General features: G+C 43.0%; 1 protein-coding gene and 2 long non-coding RNA genes across 3 annotated transcripts; 1 reads left to right on the forward strand and 2 right to left on the reverse strand.

Moving 5' to 3' along the window:
- Nucleotides 1-979: 979 nt before the first annotated feature.
- On the reverse strand, nucleotides 980-2,178 carry LOC311008560 (structural maintenance of chromosomes protein 5-like; the record flags this gene model as incomplete). Its single annotated transcript, XM_084002262.1, has 5 exons — nucleotides 2,093-2,178; nucleotides 1,919-1,976; nucleotides 1,642-1,713; nucleotides 1,488-1,553; nucleotides 980-1,249 (listed from the first exon to the last, which is right to left on the reverse strand). The coding sequence occupies exons 1-5, from the start codon at nucleotides 2,146-2,148 to the stop codon at nucleotides 980-982; spliced, it is 522 nt and encodes a 173-aa protein (XP_083858388.1). The 5' UTR covers nucleotides 2,149-2,178.
- Nucleotides 2,179-2,913: 735 nt separating this feature from the next.
- LOC311032862 lies at nucleotides 2,914-10,540 on the reverse strand. The gene is made up of 3 exons (XR_014599222.1): nucleotides 10,348-10,540; nucleotides 3,187-3,325; nucleotides 2,914-3,051 (listed from the first exon to the last, which is right to left on the reverse strand). It is a non-coding gene; the product is annotated as an uncharacterized lncRNA (long non-coding RNA).
- Nucleotides 10,541-11,448: 908 nt separating this feature from the next.
- On the forward strand, nucleotides 11,449-12,420 carry LOC311032805. Its single transcript, XR_014599216.1, has 4 exons — nucleotides 11,449-11,546; nucleotides 11,687-11,762; nucleotides 11,943-12,108; nucleotides 12,297-12,420. It is a non-coding gene; the product is annotated as an uncharacterized lncRNA (long non-coding RNA).
- The last annotated feature ends 3,926 nt before the right edge of the window (nucleotides 12,421-16,346 follow it).

The raw sequence follows: 16,346 nt of genomic DNA on the forward strand, positions 1-16,346 counted from the left end.
CGCCCACTCCTCAACTCTTTTAATACGGTGTCCGAAGAGGGACAAGAAACCATAATGAGGCGCGGCTCTTTGCTGCATGTCCCTTCCTCTCACTCCCCCATTTCAAAACGTCTATCCACTGTCTAAAATCAAGGTGTCTATGCCTAAAAAAACCCATAATGAATGTTCCTTAATTATTCATTAAATTATGATGATGTAATATGTCTTAATGTGTATTTATCATAAACAAATAACCTGAGCTACTCTCTTAATGCTATCAAAAATCAAAATGAAAGGGACTACTAATTTTTATTTAGAAATTTAATTTTATTGAACAGCAAATTATTTAACAAACAAACGATTATCATGACAAAAATGAAAACAATAATAATAATAATAGTGACAATAATTATGATGATGATAATGACAATAATGATGATATTAATGATACAAATAACACCAATAATTATGACAACAACAACAATAACAATATTAACAATAAAAATGATACTAACAACTATAACAATCTAGGCTGGGTGAACCCTGCCTGAAACTTCCGGGAAATTTGGATTTCGCTCGGCAGTTTAGGCTGGACACCCTCAGGCTTACTTTCGCTGTTACATTGCCAGAATCTTTGGCTCCAATCAGAAACGGCCATTCTCTCCTGGCACGCTATTGGCCGGTGACGTGACGATGACGAAACATAAGCGACGCGAAGCAGCAGTTGTTGTACGGAAAGTTGCTCTGATTGGTTGTAGGACTATCCAATTGCGTACGGAGTCATTTGAACGATGCCCATTGATCCCGCCTCTTGAGCAGTAGAAACAAAGCGCAGCTTCCCCAGACTAATGTTCAATCTTAAAAGATTGACCTTAGTATGGTGAAAACCAGACTAATAACAATCATCATAATAATAATTTTGTGGGTGGGTTAGGGGTTAGGGTGACATATACTGGTCTGGGTCTGAGGTACATGTACTGGTCTGGATCTGTTATCCATCTTAGAGGAACATGGCATTGACTTTCAAATTTTCCTCATCCACACAAAGTTTGAAGAACAACTCCATATCCTCCTGGTGCTCAAAGGTGATGAGAAGATCCTCCTTTCCATTATCCGATTGTCCTTCGAGGACGTCCTCAATTGCCTTTAACTGATTGCCAGGGTCCATTTGAAGAACCGCAGGCTCCATCACCTGCCCACGGAGTAAATGCTGGTGTCTTTCGATCCAGCTCATTGCTCTGTGCATGTCGTTGAGGATTGCTTGCTGAACCTGGTAACAGGACCCAAGTTGAAATCAGAAATAAATCCAACATGCAGTCATAACTGCAGTTAATCACAGGCAGTTCATATTTGTAATTTTTAAGAGGAGAACTGGTCCAAGTCTAATATAAAATTGACTAATAATTTTTTTTTTAAATATGCATGTTTTTTACAATTATAATTAATAGGTGAAGTTCAGTGTTCAGAATAAGTCTTTTTTTGATTATCATTTGCACTTCTTTACTGACCGAAAGGTTCTTGGAAGCATCACCATCCAGTTTTCCAATACCATGGTCCATGGTTACGTCACAGTCCTTAATGGGTACATAAAAGCATGACTGATTGTGTAAGTTTTAATGGTGTGTAACATGTTTGTGTGCCATAAACTTTATTCTCACTAACCAACTCTTTTGGCGGAGAGCTGTAAGGCCTCTTGGCACATGGCTGGTCTTCATCTTCAGTGTCCAGTGCCATCTGAATACAGTCCAACATTACAGTGTTATTTTGTTTAACGTTGTAGTACATAAAATGTTTTACATTTGTGATCAGGTGTGTATTTGAAATCCTCAGTTGCTGTTTGACAGCCCATAATACAGCTGTGTCCCATTACTGATACTCGTGACCATTACTGAGCAATGTGTTTAAATGGAAAAATATCCCACTAATCATGACAGCATACCTGTGCTCTTTTAAGTTCTCGTCGTTTTGTCCTGTTTTTGCTCATCTCCTCTTTAGATCTGTGTGAGTCAATGATATCCATTCATTATAAACAAAAATGTAGTCATATATTTATCATTGAGACAATTGATGTTACAATATAAAGCGAAGCCTTGATCATTTTCTAGACACTTACATCATGGGAAAGTTTTCCAGGAGAACCAGGCACCACCATCTCCTTATTTGATGCATGTTTCCCTAAGGAATAAATGAATTACAAATAACACAACTGTATGGTCATTTCCAAAACACACTGGAAACATGTTTCTCACAGACTGACAGGCTCCTCTGACTGCTGTTCTGCTTGCTGTTGTATGCTGCCACAACCCTTCCAAGCTTGGAATAATATGACACCTTTGGCTCATAAACAGAAATGTGAAATTTTGTGGATGGGCCACCAACAGAAAGCTTGACAGACAGGGGCACACCTGCGGCATCTGCCTCCTGTTGACGCTGAAGGAGACTGGCTTTTCGATCCTCTCCAAACCATTTATTTTCAACCATTTCCACCAAGGCCTCCTGTGGCAAATCCACTGCTGGTTTGTCAGCACGCGGGCAGAACTTTAAGGACTGCATATGTTGACATTCAAAAGGGAGCATCCTCGACCTCACAGCAAAGTCAGCATTGCGACAGCACTGTTCCACCTCGCACATCAATTTTGGTGTGGGCCCCCAAGTATTTTTTAAAACATGGACTGGTGTTGCTGGACCACAAAATGTCTTCTCAACAGCAAACACCCCATTTTTGGGATCCACAGGGGGGGCCTGAGGATCTGGAGGGCTGACAGTGGCCTGTGGGTGGTCTGGAGGGGCGACAGTGGCCTGTGGAGGATCTGGAGGGGCGACAGTAGCCTGTGGACGGTCTGGGGGGGGCGACAGTGGCCTGTGGACGGTCTGGAGGGGCGACAGTGGCCTGTGGACGGTCTGGATGGGCCATGGTGGCCTGATTAGGAGCTGCTGGACAATCTTCATCACGATCATGTTGCACTAGGTGCTTTATAAATTGAGCCCTGTTGATGAGTGTTGCTTGGCAATACAAGCAGTGGAAGTGACTTGTCTTTCGACAACCCAATCCACATTTGATGATTGTGAATTCTGAAAGAGGCATAACATTAAAGCATAAACATAAATATATAAATTGAATGAAATACATTGCACTGTAAATTAGGGGGAAATGTCAGTAATTACTTAATTACAGTGTATTCAATAACTACATTTCAAAAGTGCTACCTTTGTGCCTCACTGACGCATGGCACTTAATATGGTTGTCCACATGAGATTTAGAGGATGCACTGTATTTGCAAAACGGACAAGACAAGCCTGTTGTGGACTTGGGAAGGTCGCCTCCACGTATCACTGTAATGTGTCTCTATACATAAAAAAAAAAGGATTACATGATTACAAAGTCACAAAATACTGACATTAACTCTTTTTTCTTGTACTCTGATTAGTCTAATTAACTTACAGTGCATACAACCGAATGCTCTCTTATATTAGGATTACGTTAGTTTAAATTCTGTCACGGCCCTAGAGGGGTGCCCGTGTTGCTGCTCACTCATGGAGGTGCAGAGTTCCTCCAGGGCACTAGGTGTCTCTTGTTTGGTTTCAGGCCGAGTCTAGAGAGGAGGCAGAGCTGGCTGCTGATTGGCTTGCACCAAGGGCCCGGTGTAACCCAACTGTTTAAATCTGAGGAGCTGCCAGTCTTCTCCCTCTCTCTACCCTGATGCCTGCATCCCGCTTTGCCCCTGCCTGATCGCAGGCCAGATGCTGGCTGGGGCTTCTTGATTATTTGTGTTGTGCCTTATTTTCCTTAGTTTGTAGATCTACAATTTTGTACATAGTATTTTTTGTAAATAAATTATTCATTGTTGTTCTGCAACCCCTCTGGTGTCCTCCTATCTTGTCCAGTTCATGAGCCAGACTGTGACAAATGGGGGCTCGTCCAGTCAGAGAATCCGGTTTGTTTTCGATAGCCGAATTTATGAATGAACCACTACGTTGCGTGACGTCAGCGCGTAGTAAATCTGGTTAGCGGAAGCGTGTGTTGTTTGTGGACATGCTGACTACGGCTTTGTGGGAGACATTACCGAGGGGTAAGTGTTGCTTGGTTAAAAATAATGAGATCTGTTGTGCAGTGTGTATGTAATGCTACTTATGGGGATTTTTGTCCCGTTAGTTTGTAAATGTTTGGCGAGTTTTTTCTGGTAACGGAGTTCCGGGGTTTTTGCATGGTCTACCGTCTATTGCTGTGTTTTGTCCCTGTTAGGCTAGGGGCGAGTTCCCTTTGGAGTTCGTCCTGGGGGGATTTTGTAGTGTGGTGTTATCGGTGGCTAGAGCAGTTGTCTCGGGAGCACAGCCGAGGCTGCAGGTGAGTCGCCAATTGCTGGTTGCTTGCCGGGCTTACGGTATTCAGTGTTAAGTACCCACCGCCGAGCACCTGAAGAGCTAGTGGGGAAGTTTAGCTAGCTTTCTGGTTAGGTAGTTAGAGGGGCAAAGTACAGCGATCCCTTGACTGTGTGGGCCTACGGACTTTTGGGGCTAAGGTTATATTTGTTTTCAGGTAAGCTGATTTCATACACCAGTTAAAAATAAATGAATGAATAAATCTTTTTTTTTTTTTTTTTTTTTGCATCAGTCTTTCACTTTTGGACAGGTTTAAAGTTAACTGTCAATTATGGCGTCGGGGAAAAATATTGAGGATTTTGTGGCTGCTCCATCGGTGGAGTTATTGGACTTGTGTTCACGTGAAGAAGTTGTAGAACTTGCTGCACACTATGAGATTGATGTTGGTGATAAGCGTATGACGAGCAACATGAAGAGAATTTTAATGGAGAGGTTAGATCTGAAGCGGTAGGATGGCGCTGAGTCAAGTTTAAGTACAGCTGCTGCAACTCTGGATAGTTCAGGAGGATTGTCCTTTGAGGAGCGTAAACAGTTGTTACTTTTGGAAGTGGAAATTAGGCAGAATGAAGTGGGGAAATTGCAGCTGGAGGAGCAGGTGCGCCGGCTAGCACATGATGGTGGTGCTGGTCAAGGGCAGGCACGTTCATTTGATGTTTCTGGTAGTTTGAAATTAGTTCCTCGGTTTTCTGAACGTGATCCAGACACTTTCTTTTCCCTGTTTGAGCGTGTTGCAGGGGCTAGACGTTGGTCTGATGCTGAACGCACATTGTTACTCCAATGTACGCTGACTGGGAGAGCCCAGGAGGCTTATTCTGCACTCACGGTAGCTGAAAGTGGGATTTATGCATCTGTTAAAGCGGCTGTGTTGAAGGCCTATGAATTGGTCCCTGAAGCTTATCGTTTAAAGTTTAGGACTTGGGAGCGGTCTGGTAAGCAGACTCATATGGAGTTTGCTAGAGAGATTACAACTCACTTTAACAGGTGGTGTTCTTCACTTGAAGTTAGTACTTATGAGGGGCTGTGTGATTTAATTGTGTTGGAGCAATTAAAAAACTCTGTTCCTAATCGTATAGCTACCTATATAAATGAACATAAGGTGAAAACTGCCCTTGAAGCTGCCAAGTTGGCGGACGAATATGTTTTGGTACATCGTGAGCGTGAGTACAGAACCCGAGTTGACTATAAAGGAGATTTCAGTCAGTCCTTCCCTGCAAATAAACAAAGGGAGGAAGCAACACCGTCTCATCCTGGTAAGCATAATGACTACAGGGCTGTTCAGAAATCTTATCATCACACTAAAGTAACTACTGTAAAAACAGGGGGCATTACAAGGCAGAGTGTCCTAATAACAAAGCCAAAGCAAAGGCTGGACCATTCAGCCACGTAAAACCTGTTATGGCTGCTGCACCTGTTGAAGCACCAGTAGTTAATTCAGCTAAAGTTGAAGTTTCCTGTGTGAAGCCAGGTTCTTGCTGCGCTTCTCCCTGTGTTTCTCCTTGTCAGCAGGTGGCGAATGATGCCGGTCCAGAACATCCAGATTTTTCAGCTTTTGTGTCTGATGGCTATGTATCACTAGTGGGAGGTGATGCAAGAGTCCCGGTAAAAATCCTCAGGGATACAGGTTCATTCGATTCTTTTGTAGTGAGTTCTGCGTTACCATTTTCCCAGCATTCAGATATTGGGGATAGGATACTGATGTGTGGTATGGGATTGAACGTTTTACCTGTGCCTATACATAAGTTGGTTCTGGACTGTGGGTTTGTTAAAGGGGAAGTCACTATGGGTGTTCGCCCTGCTTTGCCGGTTCAGGGTGTTCATGTTCTGTTGGGTAACCAGTTAGCTGGTAGCCATGTGTTTGCTAATCTACCATCATTAGTAGTAGCTGCTACTTCGGTTTCCAACATGCCTGATAAGAATGCTCAGTGTTTTCCGGATGTGTTTTCAGCATGTGCGGTTACTCGCGCCATGACTAGAGCTCAGCCTGAACTAGAGGCTGAGGACAGTCTTATCAAGTTGAATGTGGGTTCTCCTGTGCCTGTTCCTAGCTCTTTGTTTGTCTCCCGCAGTGACCTAGCATCTGAACAGCGAGCTGATCCAACGCTTGGCGAGTATTTTGAACAAGTACTGTCAGAGGTTGATGGGGAGAGTGCCCTGAGGGGGTACCTGTTGCAGGACGGACTGTTGGTAAGGAAATGGGTGCCACATGGGCAAGACTTTCTTGGTGATGCTGTGTTTCAGATCGTGGTTCCTGAGAAGTTTCGGCAGAAAGTTCTAAAAACGTCACATGATCAGTCTGGACATCTTGGGGTCCGTAAAACATATGAGAGCATACTGAGGTATTTTTTTTGGCCCCGCCTGAAACGGGATGTTTCTGTGTATATTAAGACCTGTCACACCTGTCAGATGACAGGGAAGCCCAATCAGACTATTAGTCCGGCTCCGCTTTCTCCGATTCCAGCTATAGCCCAGCCGTTTGATCACCTGATAGTAGATTGTGTTGGCCCATTGCCTAGTTCTCAGGGATGCAAACTTGTCACCTTTCGGCGAAATTCGCCGTTTTTGTTCCGAAAAAGGTCATTTGTGTGATTCATGGAGATCTGCAATAAAAATATTTCGCGGGGGGGGGGGGGGCGTCCAAGTAATCGGCGAACGCAAGCTGTCATAAATATTTATTCCAAGCTTGTTCGTTTGGCCAACCCGTGTAATCTTGTCATCTTCGGGTCTGTAGCTGCCTTGATGCCGTACTAGACAGGAGTGACGTTGGTACGCTTCAAAAACGTCATGGTACAGACACACCAACTCCGGCAGCGACGCAACGGACCGTCGAACGCACCGGCGAGTGGGCAGTTCTGTGTTCAAGTTGGATCAATTGGATAGACGTCCTGCGAAGTGGGCGGGACTTGAGTTTTGCTCTGCCGTTTCCAACATGGCGGCCGGGCCACAAACGATCTCATTTTACAGTTAAACTACACGCTAAAGCATGTTTCTGAAAACATTTGAGGCGGGAAATGTGTAGTGCAGTAACAGAATCTGGATTCATATTTGATCAACACTGCCTAGTTTGATAGTTTGAACGAAGTTTCTGGAGCCGGCGGCATTGCGTTGGACGGACGGCATTTGCATAAAGTTCAATCCATCGAACTTTATGCAAATTCACGTACGGCGACAGGGCAGTCAATTCGACGTGCCGTATCCATCATGCGGAGCTCCTGCTCTACATAGACAATGAATGGGATCCGTTGACTTGACGTCTGCTGCCGGAGTTGGTGTGTCTGTACCATCAGGCTTTCTAACGTAGGCTAACGTGCTAATGTCAGACAGTTCGCTGACATACGCATCGCAAATCACAACCATTTTTGCTGGTTACAATAACGGTGTTATCGGATAGTACAGTGTCTATTTCTCAGGAACCTTTGAAAAATCTAAGCGAGAAAACAACATTAAATGTACCTACCATACCTTCACATTAAAAAAAAAAACCTAAAATAAATAATGGAAAATCAACGGAGCAAAGGCTTACTCTGATATCGATGTAATGTTAGCGAATGAGGGGTGAGAAGCCCCCTACCTCCCCTTGCTAATATTTATTCCGTTCGTCCAGAGTCAAATCTATTCTTGAGGTTCAAAATATTTTCAAAGCAGTTTGTCTTTCAATGTGAGGAGTCGATCGAGTTATTTTATGTTCCGTCGTTTGAAGCAAACCTTTTAGCCCTGGCATTGGTCTCCCATTATTTATACCTTCACTGGAAGGGAAGTCCATTTTCCAGGCTCTCGCCAGCCCCCTTCAGTGAGGCAGAGGAATAACATTGAAGCATATGCAATATATATATATATATATATATATATATATATATATATATATATATATATATATATATATATATATATATATATATATATATATATATATATATATATATATATTCCGCGAGGGGGTTTGGGTCCTTGTCACCTTTTTCATCCCTGATGAGTTTGCACCCCTGAGTTCTAAGTCAGGCAGTATTTGCTGACTGTGATGTGTCAGAGTACGAGGTATCCTGCTGCTTATCCCTTGCGAGTCATTAAGACCAAGTCTGTGGTTAAGGCCCTTACACAATTTATTTCCATCTTTGGTTTGTTCTCTTACTCGGTTATGAGTTTTGGACTTCGAAACGCCCCTGCGACATTTCAGCGCTTGATGAATACCGTTGTGTGTGGTGTGGAGGGCTGTGCAGTGTATCTGGATGACGTGGTGGTCCATAGTGACACCTGGAGAGACCATGTCGTCCGGATCCGCCAGCTATTTGACCGGTTGCGTGAAGCGAACTTGACAATCAACTTGGCAAAGTGTGAGTTTGCCAAGGCGACTGTAACGTACTTGGGTAAGCAAGTTGGCCAAGGCCAGGTTCGTCCAGTACAGGAGAAGGTTGCTGCGATAGAGCGGTACCCCGTACCGGCAACCAAGAAAGATCTCATGCGTTTTCTAGGTCTGGTCGGATACTACCGAAGTTTCTGTAGAAACTTTTCTGCAGTGGTGGTACCTCTGACAGACCTGTTAAAGGCTAAAGCCAAATATATCTGGTCAACTTCTTGCCAACAGGCATTTAACAATGTTAAGAGTCTCTTGTGTGCCGCCCCTGTTTTGGCAGCTCCCTGTTTGGAGAGTCCGTTTGAACTGCAGGTGGATGCGAGTGATCGTGGAGCCGGTGCGGTGTTGGTTCAATCTGACAGTAACGGTGTTCAGCGTCCTGTGAGCTACTTCTCACGAAAATTCAACACTTACCAATTGCATTACTCTGTAATCAAGAAGGAAGCACTGGCCCTGGTGTGGGCACTACAACACTTTGAAGTCTATGTCGACTCCGGTGCTCCTTTAGTGGTCTATACAGACCATAATCCACTAGTGTTTCTTCACTCCTTGTCCTGTCCGAATAGAAGACTGATGCGCTGGTTTTTATTTCTGCAGTCCTATAGCCTAGATATCCGCCATGTAAAAGGCAAGGACAACATTGTGGCCGATGCCTTATCAAGGGCGGTCCTTGACTGAAACCTGTTCTGACCATTCACTGGTTGTTCTCCCTGGTCTCTCTGTCACTTTCTATTGACTATCCATGCTTCTCTAGGCGCCAGGAGTTGCTGAGTTGTCGGGAACAGCTGATGGTAAAACTCTGGGGGGGGGGGGGATCTCCTGGATTTGGTGAGAGCTGTCACATATCTGTATATGCACACATGTACATACTTTCCCAAGCATACCTGTTAGCAGAAGTAGTACTGCACTCATGATGATTTATTGTGGTGGTGGTAATGGCTCAGGGTTAATTGTGAAGAAAGTCGAATTTATTATGTTGTGTTGCGGATTGATGGGAATCTGTAATTTAAAATGTGGGATTGGGTGTTTGGTGGTGGCATCAATTTGTTGATGTTAGGATGACCCGTAAATGTTCACTCATGGGAACTTTGCCCTTATGAGTTGGTCTCATGAAGATTCCCATGTTGTGCTTTTTGGTTGGAACTCTGCTCCTATGGGGGGGGGGGTGTCACGGCCCTAGAGGGGTGCCCGTGTTGCTGCTCACTCATGGAGGTGCAGAGTTCCTCCAGGGCACTAGGTGTCTCTTGTTTGGTTTCAGGCCGAGTCTAGAGAGGAGGCAGAGCTGGCTGCTGATTGGCTTGCACCAAGGGCCCGGTGTAACCCAACTGTTTAAATCTGAGGAGCTGCCAGTCTTCTCCCTCTCTCTACCCTGATGCCTGCATCCCGCTTTGCCCCTGCCTGATCGCAGGCCAGATGCTGGCTGGGGCTTCTTGATTATTTGTGTTGTGCCTTATTTTCCTTAGTTTGTAGATCTACAATTTTGTACATAGTATTTTTTGTAAATAAATTATTCATTGTTGTTCTGCAACCCCTCTGGTGTCCTCCTATCTTGTCCAGTTCATGAGCCAGACTGTGACAATTCACATAACCTAACGATACACCTAGAATTACATAAACAATATTATAAAAGTCACACTTACTTCCATTATTTACAAAGCTGCAGTCAGAAGCGTGGACGGAGACCGGAGGAATAGGTCAGACCCATGTCTCAGGAATCATCACTGTAGTTGCGGTGTCAAATGTCGGGGAGTGGGCGGAGTTCAATGTTGAGGTGGGTCGGGTTAAACGTTTAACTCCGCCCACGTTGAGGTCTGCGGGGCTGCAGTCAGGGGCTTCTCGGGCTGGTCTGCTCTGCTCTCGGTGAGCGTGTGCGGCGGTACATGGAAGTGTTTTGCTGCATATTAGCGTAACGTCGCCGTCACTATTCTCCTCTCATGAGTGGTCTTTCCGCACCGAGACAGTGGGTTACCTGTGTTAGCCGAAGCTAACAATACACCCGCATCCTCCAGTTCAGCTTCATATCAAACCGGGGCTACGTGGCCGAACATATCGCACTGAAAAGTACACGTAGCGACATTAAGCACGAACTTTTTCACTTACTTTCCCGTTCGTTTTTGACTATTCACTGCGGAGCAAAAGCGGTTTTGCCGAACGGTAGCCGATCTAAGCAGGCTAATGACTAGCTAGTCTATGGGGAATATAGCGGCTCCCTGCATCGTTAGAGATATTCCACATAGACCAGCTGCTCGCCATGCATGGATAGGCTACTATTCTGCAAAAACGCTTTAGCTCTCGGTCAAGTTTCAGCTAGGGACAATATCGCAGTACACCCAAAGGTGATGCAACTCCAAAAATGTCCATTACGTTTTATGTACAGATCATGTTTTTTACAACATACTAATGATCATAATCTGCATTCAAATGGAAATTCGTATTGTTGGTTGCCTTTGTGTAATTTCTCCTTTTTCTTTGTTTTCTAGGTCATCAGATGGCCAGGCTAACCATCCTGTTCAGTGTCAGGCTAAGAGTGAGGAGAAATGGATCAGGTAGGTGACGAGTTAAAATGCACCACAATGTTCCACTGTAAATTGGTTGGATGTGAGCATGTGTATGAGAATGTGTATAACTTGGCCCCTATTATTTCTTCCAGTGTGGGGTATCTGACTGCTACAGAAAACACACAGGACTGCAAATTCATGTTTAGGAAGCAGAGGTCCTACCTGCAGGCTGCTGGGCCTATACCACCAGCTCTACCAACCAGACCCACCAGCTCTACCACCTGACCCATCAGCTCAACCACCTGACCCATCAGCTCTACCACCTGAAGCATCCTTGAAATGTAAAGATTTTTTATTCAAATATTTAAAATGTAAAATGAGTGATTACATTAGACGCCATTTATTATTTACTACCTCTGACAATGAACAATATTTATCCTTTAATGTTAAATCCATACTATTGTGTGTTACTATGTTACAGCCATGTGCCACTTAAACCACTGCTGTGGACATTAGTACTCCAGAACGCCCCAGCACCCCCTGCTTGATCATTCAAGGTAATGTTACTTGGATCTAGTATCGACATTTCTAACTCAGTATTTTGTTTTGATTCTAGAAATCTACATCACCACAATAAATAATAATAATGATAACAAATTACATTTGTATAGCCCTTTGTGTCTGAAGCAGATCTCAAAGTGCTCATAACACATGATGTTGTATCTATTCATTTTCAGGTGACAGGATGAAGCCCTCTGGATGGCTGATATCCATCGAGGGACATGTCGTGATGGGCCCACACCCTTTGTTTTTACACGGAGTAGCTGCTTTCTTCAGCAGCTATTAAGTCTTCAACCTCGAGTATCCTGCTGCTGGATCGGCGACGCTGGAGTTCATTCAAAGGTATTGTATAAAGATCTCATTTAACCTTGTAATTCACATTATAGTACAGGCTTCCAACTCAATGATTGTCTTGACGTCTAAATTGCTGACAATGGAGGTACCTGAGGCTAGCCTGGTGAGACCATCCTGATCTCGCGAACTCATCCATAAATCTATTTAAAACTGAAATTATCTTTGCCTATTAACAGGTGCTTCCTGGGCATCAATCCTGGAAGAGGCTCAAAGACCAAGGAGAGGACAACAATGAACCCTCATGTGAGCGCCCTTTTGAGGAAACCTATTGACTTTGAGTGGCCACTATAGTGAGACAGGTAGTTGACTCGCAAGTTTCTGCACAATTTCTCTGCATTTTAAGATGCCTTTGGAAAGTTTGACTAGGAAGTTGAATTTCTTGTATTCTTGAATTTCTTGACATTTGCTGTATGTTGAAAAATATTTATTTGTTAATAAATAACATTGACTTTACTTCGGAGTTGTTTGTTCTTTTACAACAATGCATTGTAATATCACAATACTAAATTGCTGTAATCCTTACTGTGAAAGTCATGCAAAAATTATCCAATAATTTATTGTGAATTCACAGTAAAAGTACAGGGCCTTGTTGTAATGATGTACAGCAAAAGGTTGTAATTCCCCAGTAATGTACTGTAATATCATAATATTGCGTTGCCATAGAAGCTGTAAAGTTACATTATACAGTTGTGCTTTTACAACAATGCATTGTAATATCACAATACTGAAATCACAGTAAATTGCTGTGACTTAATTCACAGTATATTGCTGTAATCCTTACTGTGAAAGTCATGCAAAATTTATCCAATAATTTATTGTGAATTCACAGCGTAAAATTTTGTTTTGTGCGTAATACTGTCTCACACACACACACACGTATAACCGGTATTCATGGTTACGGGTTTATGGCTGAATTGAATCATGATATTTTGGCTGAGACAACGATCAAAGTGCTGCAGGTACGGAGGGAGAGAATTAAAGGAGGTCAAATGCAGAGAGGGAAAAGTCAGGAGATGTGAAGAGGAGGCAATGAATGGTGTCTCTACTCTTGTTAAATGTAGTCCTCAGCAAGACACCAGGTCATCTATGATTCTGATTGCGGTCTATTGCTACTAGTGCTCACACACACACACAGGGAAGCAGCAGCAGCCGAATGTGTGGCATTTCATTAGGCCTCTGATTTGGTCATTCATCATGTCACATCGAGGTCACACACGGCGTCCGACACATGTTTATGTCTAGGCTTTGTGTGTGTGTGCGTGTGTGTGTGTATTTGTGTTGGATACACACACACACGGCGTCCGACACATGTTTATGTCTAGGCTTTGTGTGTGTGTGCGTGTGTGTGTGTATTTGTGTTGGATATGAAAGGGTGCTTTGTTTTATGCGTTTGTCCTGGTCCGGATCCGTCCAAAGAGGAAGCAGCTCCACAATTGCTTGACTTGAATCAAAGACAGGCAGGTGGTGGGGATTGTAGGATTTTTATTCTACAACAAAATACGTCAACAATTTATGTTACAAATCTAAAGAGTCCTATTTTTCTCTCTCTGGACTTGGTTGAGACCAAACTAGAGCTAAAAGAAGAGTAAATATTGGACTTGATGTTCATCAGATGGCCTTTAAACACAACTCTAATGGGAGGATAATGTTGTTCTGTCTGCAGGAATATGTTAACACCTGAAGCGACTTAATAAGGTAACTATATAATCACTAAAGTCCCAGTTGGCAACATTTTTTTGATCATATTCACTGAAGCCGACACTATGCTCCGATAGAACAACACAAATCATCTGGTTTTAGAAAAAACAAAACACGCCTGTTTGGTTTGCAAAAAATCAACAGAGCCCGGATCATCCTGTCCACTCAGCACGCATGGCTGTGTTCGTGCAAACACAGAGCCCCTCCCCCCTCATGTGGTTCCACTATCACAGGAGGGAGGCGGAGGGAAGTAGCAACAAGCTTCCAAAAAAAAATCAAGGAAAAGAAAACACCGGTGGAAAAGAAGGAAAAAAGAAAGCTTGTGACGGTGCCCGTGATGAAACGAGAGTCAACATCGGACCTGCGTTTCAAAGGTGGCGTGATCTAAGGGATTTCAAAGGGCACGAAGTCGAGGGGAAGGAGCTCGGTGGTCGTGGGGGAGGAGCGTGAGAGTTGTAAAAATTAAGAAGTGTCCTCAATCTGCCGGACTTGCCGACTGGGACTTTAATAATCGCAGAGTGGGTCGACTAATAACCACAAGGTTGGTGCTTTGATCCACATGTCGCTTCGTAGCCCACTGCTCCTAAATGCAGAGTGTCATGTCTGCACACCAAGCTTGGAGCTAGAAAGATGTGGCCGTTAGCTTAGCTTAGCATGAAGAGGGGGAAACATTTAGCCTGTCTCTTCTAAGGCCTCTAAAGGTGTGTTCAGAAAGAACAGAATGCAAAGCGTAAGTTCATTTTGTGTAGTGTGTGCGAATGAGAGTGCTGGGCAGCATTTCTGTATCAGAATGACTAAGAAAGATACAGCCTGTAATGAACATTAGGGTGATGTTGAAACTCATTTTGGCACTCAGGCACTTTGGCATACAGCAATTTAGGTCATACAATCACCTATTTCTTTTTAAGTTTTGCTTGAAATTTCCTGCTTAAAATGTTGATTTCTTCTCCCTTTCTGCACACACGGTCCAATAATTCCAGCCATGGGTAACTGGGAAATAAGAGAGGCAGAGGCAGAAAACAGATAATGGGATAGATGTATACATCAAACTGAGGCTGTGTGACAGAAAAGCACAGATTTTTTTTAAACAAACAACATTAGAGTCAGGATAAGTTTGCGTATGGCGTTTGGAAAGACTCACTCAGGTGAAACACCAAAAACCAGGGGCTTTGTTAAAACAAGCTTCCACACACACAAATGTACTTTAATATATGCACACCTCCAATGAATGTTAAATGCGTTGCATAAATTTCCCCTCCGCGTCAGTGAGCTAATATATGAATGGACTGTGTGTGGACATCCCTGTGTGGGTATTGTGAGATAGCGATATGTTCAGAGACACCAAAAAAACACACAGATCAAAGCTGCGCTCTGGCCTCAGTTCAGTAACCTCGGCGACAGCAGAATCCTGTTGACTGCAAGCACACATGTTTTATGAACTCTGCAGCAATATCTATATGGACATCTGATGTATGTTCATACCTTCACCAAAATATTGACCCGGTTTAGGTTTATGTGGAAATTGCATATCAGGGGAGCTGGGCAAATAATATTTAACATAATCTAAATAATAATGAGGAAAATCTGTGTATTATTTTTGATATTTCAGGTTTCAGTGATCTATACACCTGGATCTTTGAGTTTTCAACCTGTGTTGCTTTATCGCCACCTAGGGGTTAATCACTATCATCACTACTCTGGAGAGGAACATTAATGGATGTTTGAAGGGACAGTCCACACAATTTACATGAATCACGCATTAATTGTGATCAGTTTAAAAGGACAAATATACATGTTGCATATTGATTCTCTATAATAATAGTGACATAATATGCTTGATTTTAGTGTTCTTTGATGCTTTTGATGCAAAAAAAAAAATGTGATGGGTGGTGAAACAGCTCCAGGACATCACGGATAACAAAAAACATATTTAAAAAAATGTAATGAACTTCTGATTTGCTGTATACTTTATTTATCATTACCTTAGTTCACCTGGTGGTATCTTTTGCTGCCAAGTTAAAACTGTTTCAACATTTGTTCTGTATAAAACCCTTCTTTAATGACGTGGTCTTAGAGCCGACATACTAACAGGAAATTATACTATAAGTGTGATGGAGTGTGATAATATGAATAGTGAAGAGTCTTTGTTTTTTGTTAAGACAGTCATTTATTGAGGCACTTGACTAAAGCCATGGAATGTACAACAAATGAAACACAACAAATTTGAAGGTATTTTCCACATTCTTGCCTCTTGTAAACACGGTAAAGAGAATACATTTGGACAGTTAATTCACATTGTACCTTTCCACCACTGTTGGAACTGCGAAACAACAGCAACATGCAGACGGGCTGTTCATGTGCTCTTGTTGTTTTACCTAAATTGCATCTATTCACAGTCATTTTCACAGAATGTGTAGAAGTAAGTAAATTTGTGTACGAGGCATCTAATTCTATTCAGCAGTACAAGAACATGTCTTTACTTCTGATCATTGTTCAATAAATATATAAACACATTATATTTTATAGTA

The sequence above is a fragment of the Eutrigla gurnardus genome (assembly GCF_963514095.1).
Source record: "Eutrigla gurnardus genome assembly, chromosome: 22".
Classification (NCBI taxonomy): domain Eukaryota; kingdom Metazoa; phylum Chordata; class Actinopteri; order Perciformes; family Triglidae; genus Eutrigla; species Eutrigla gurnardus.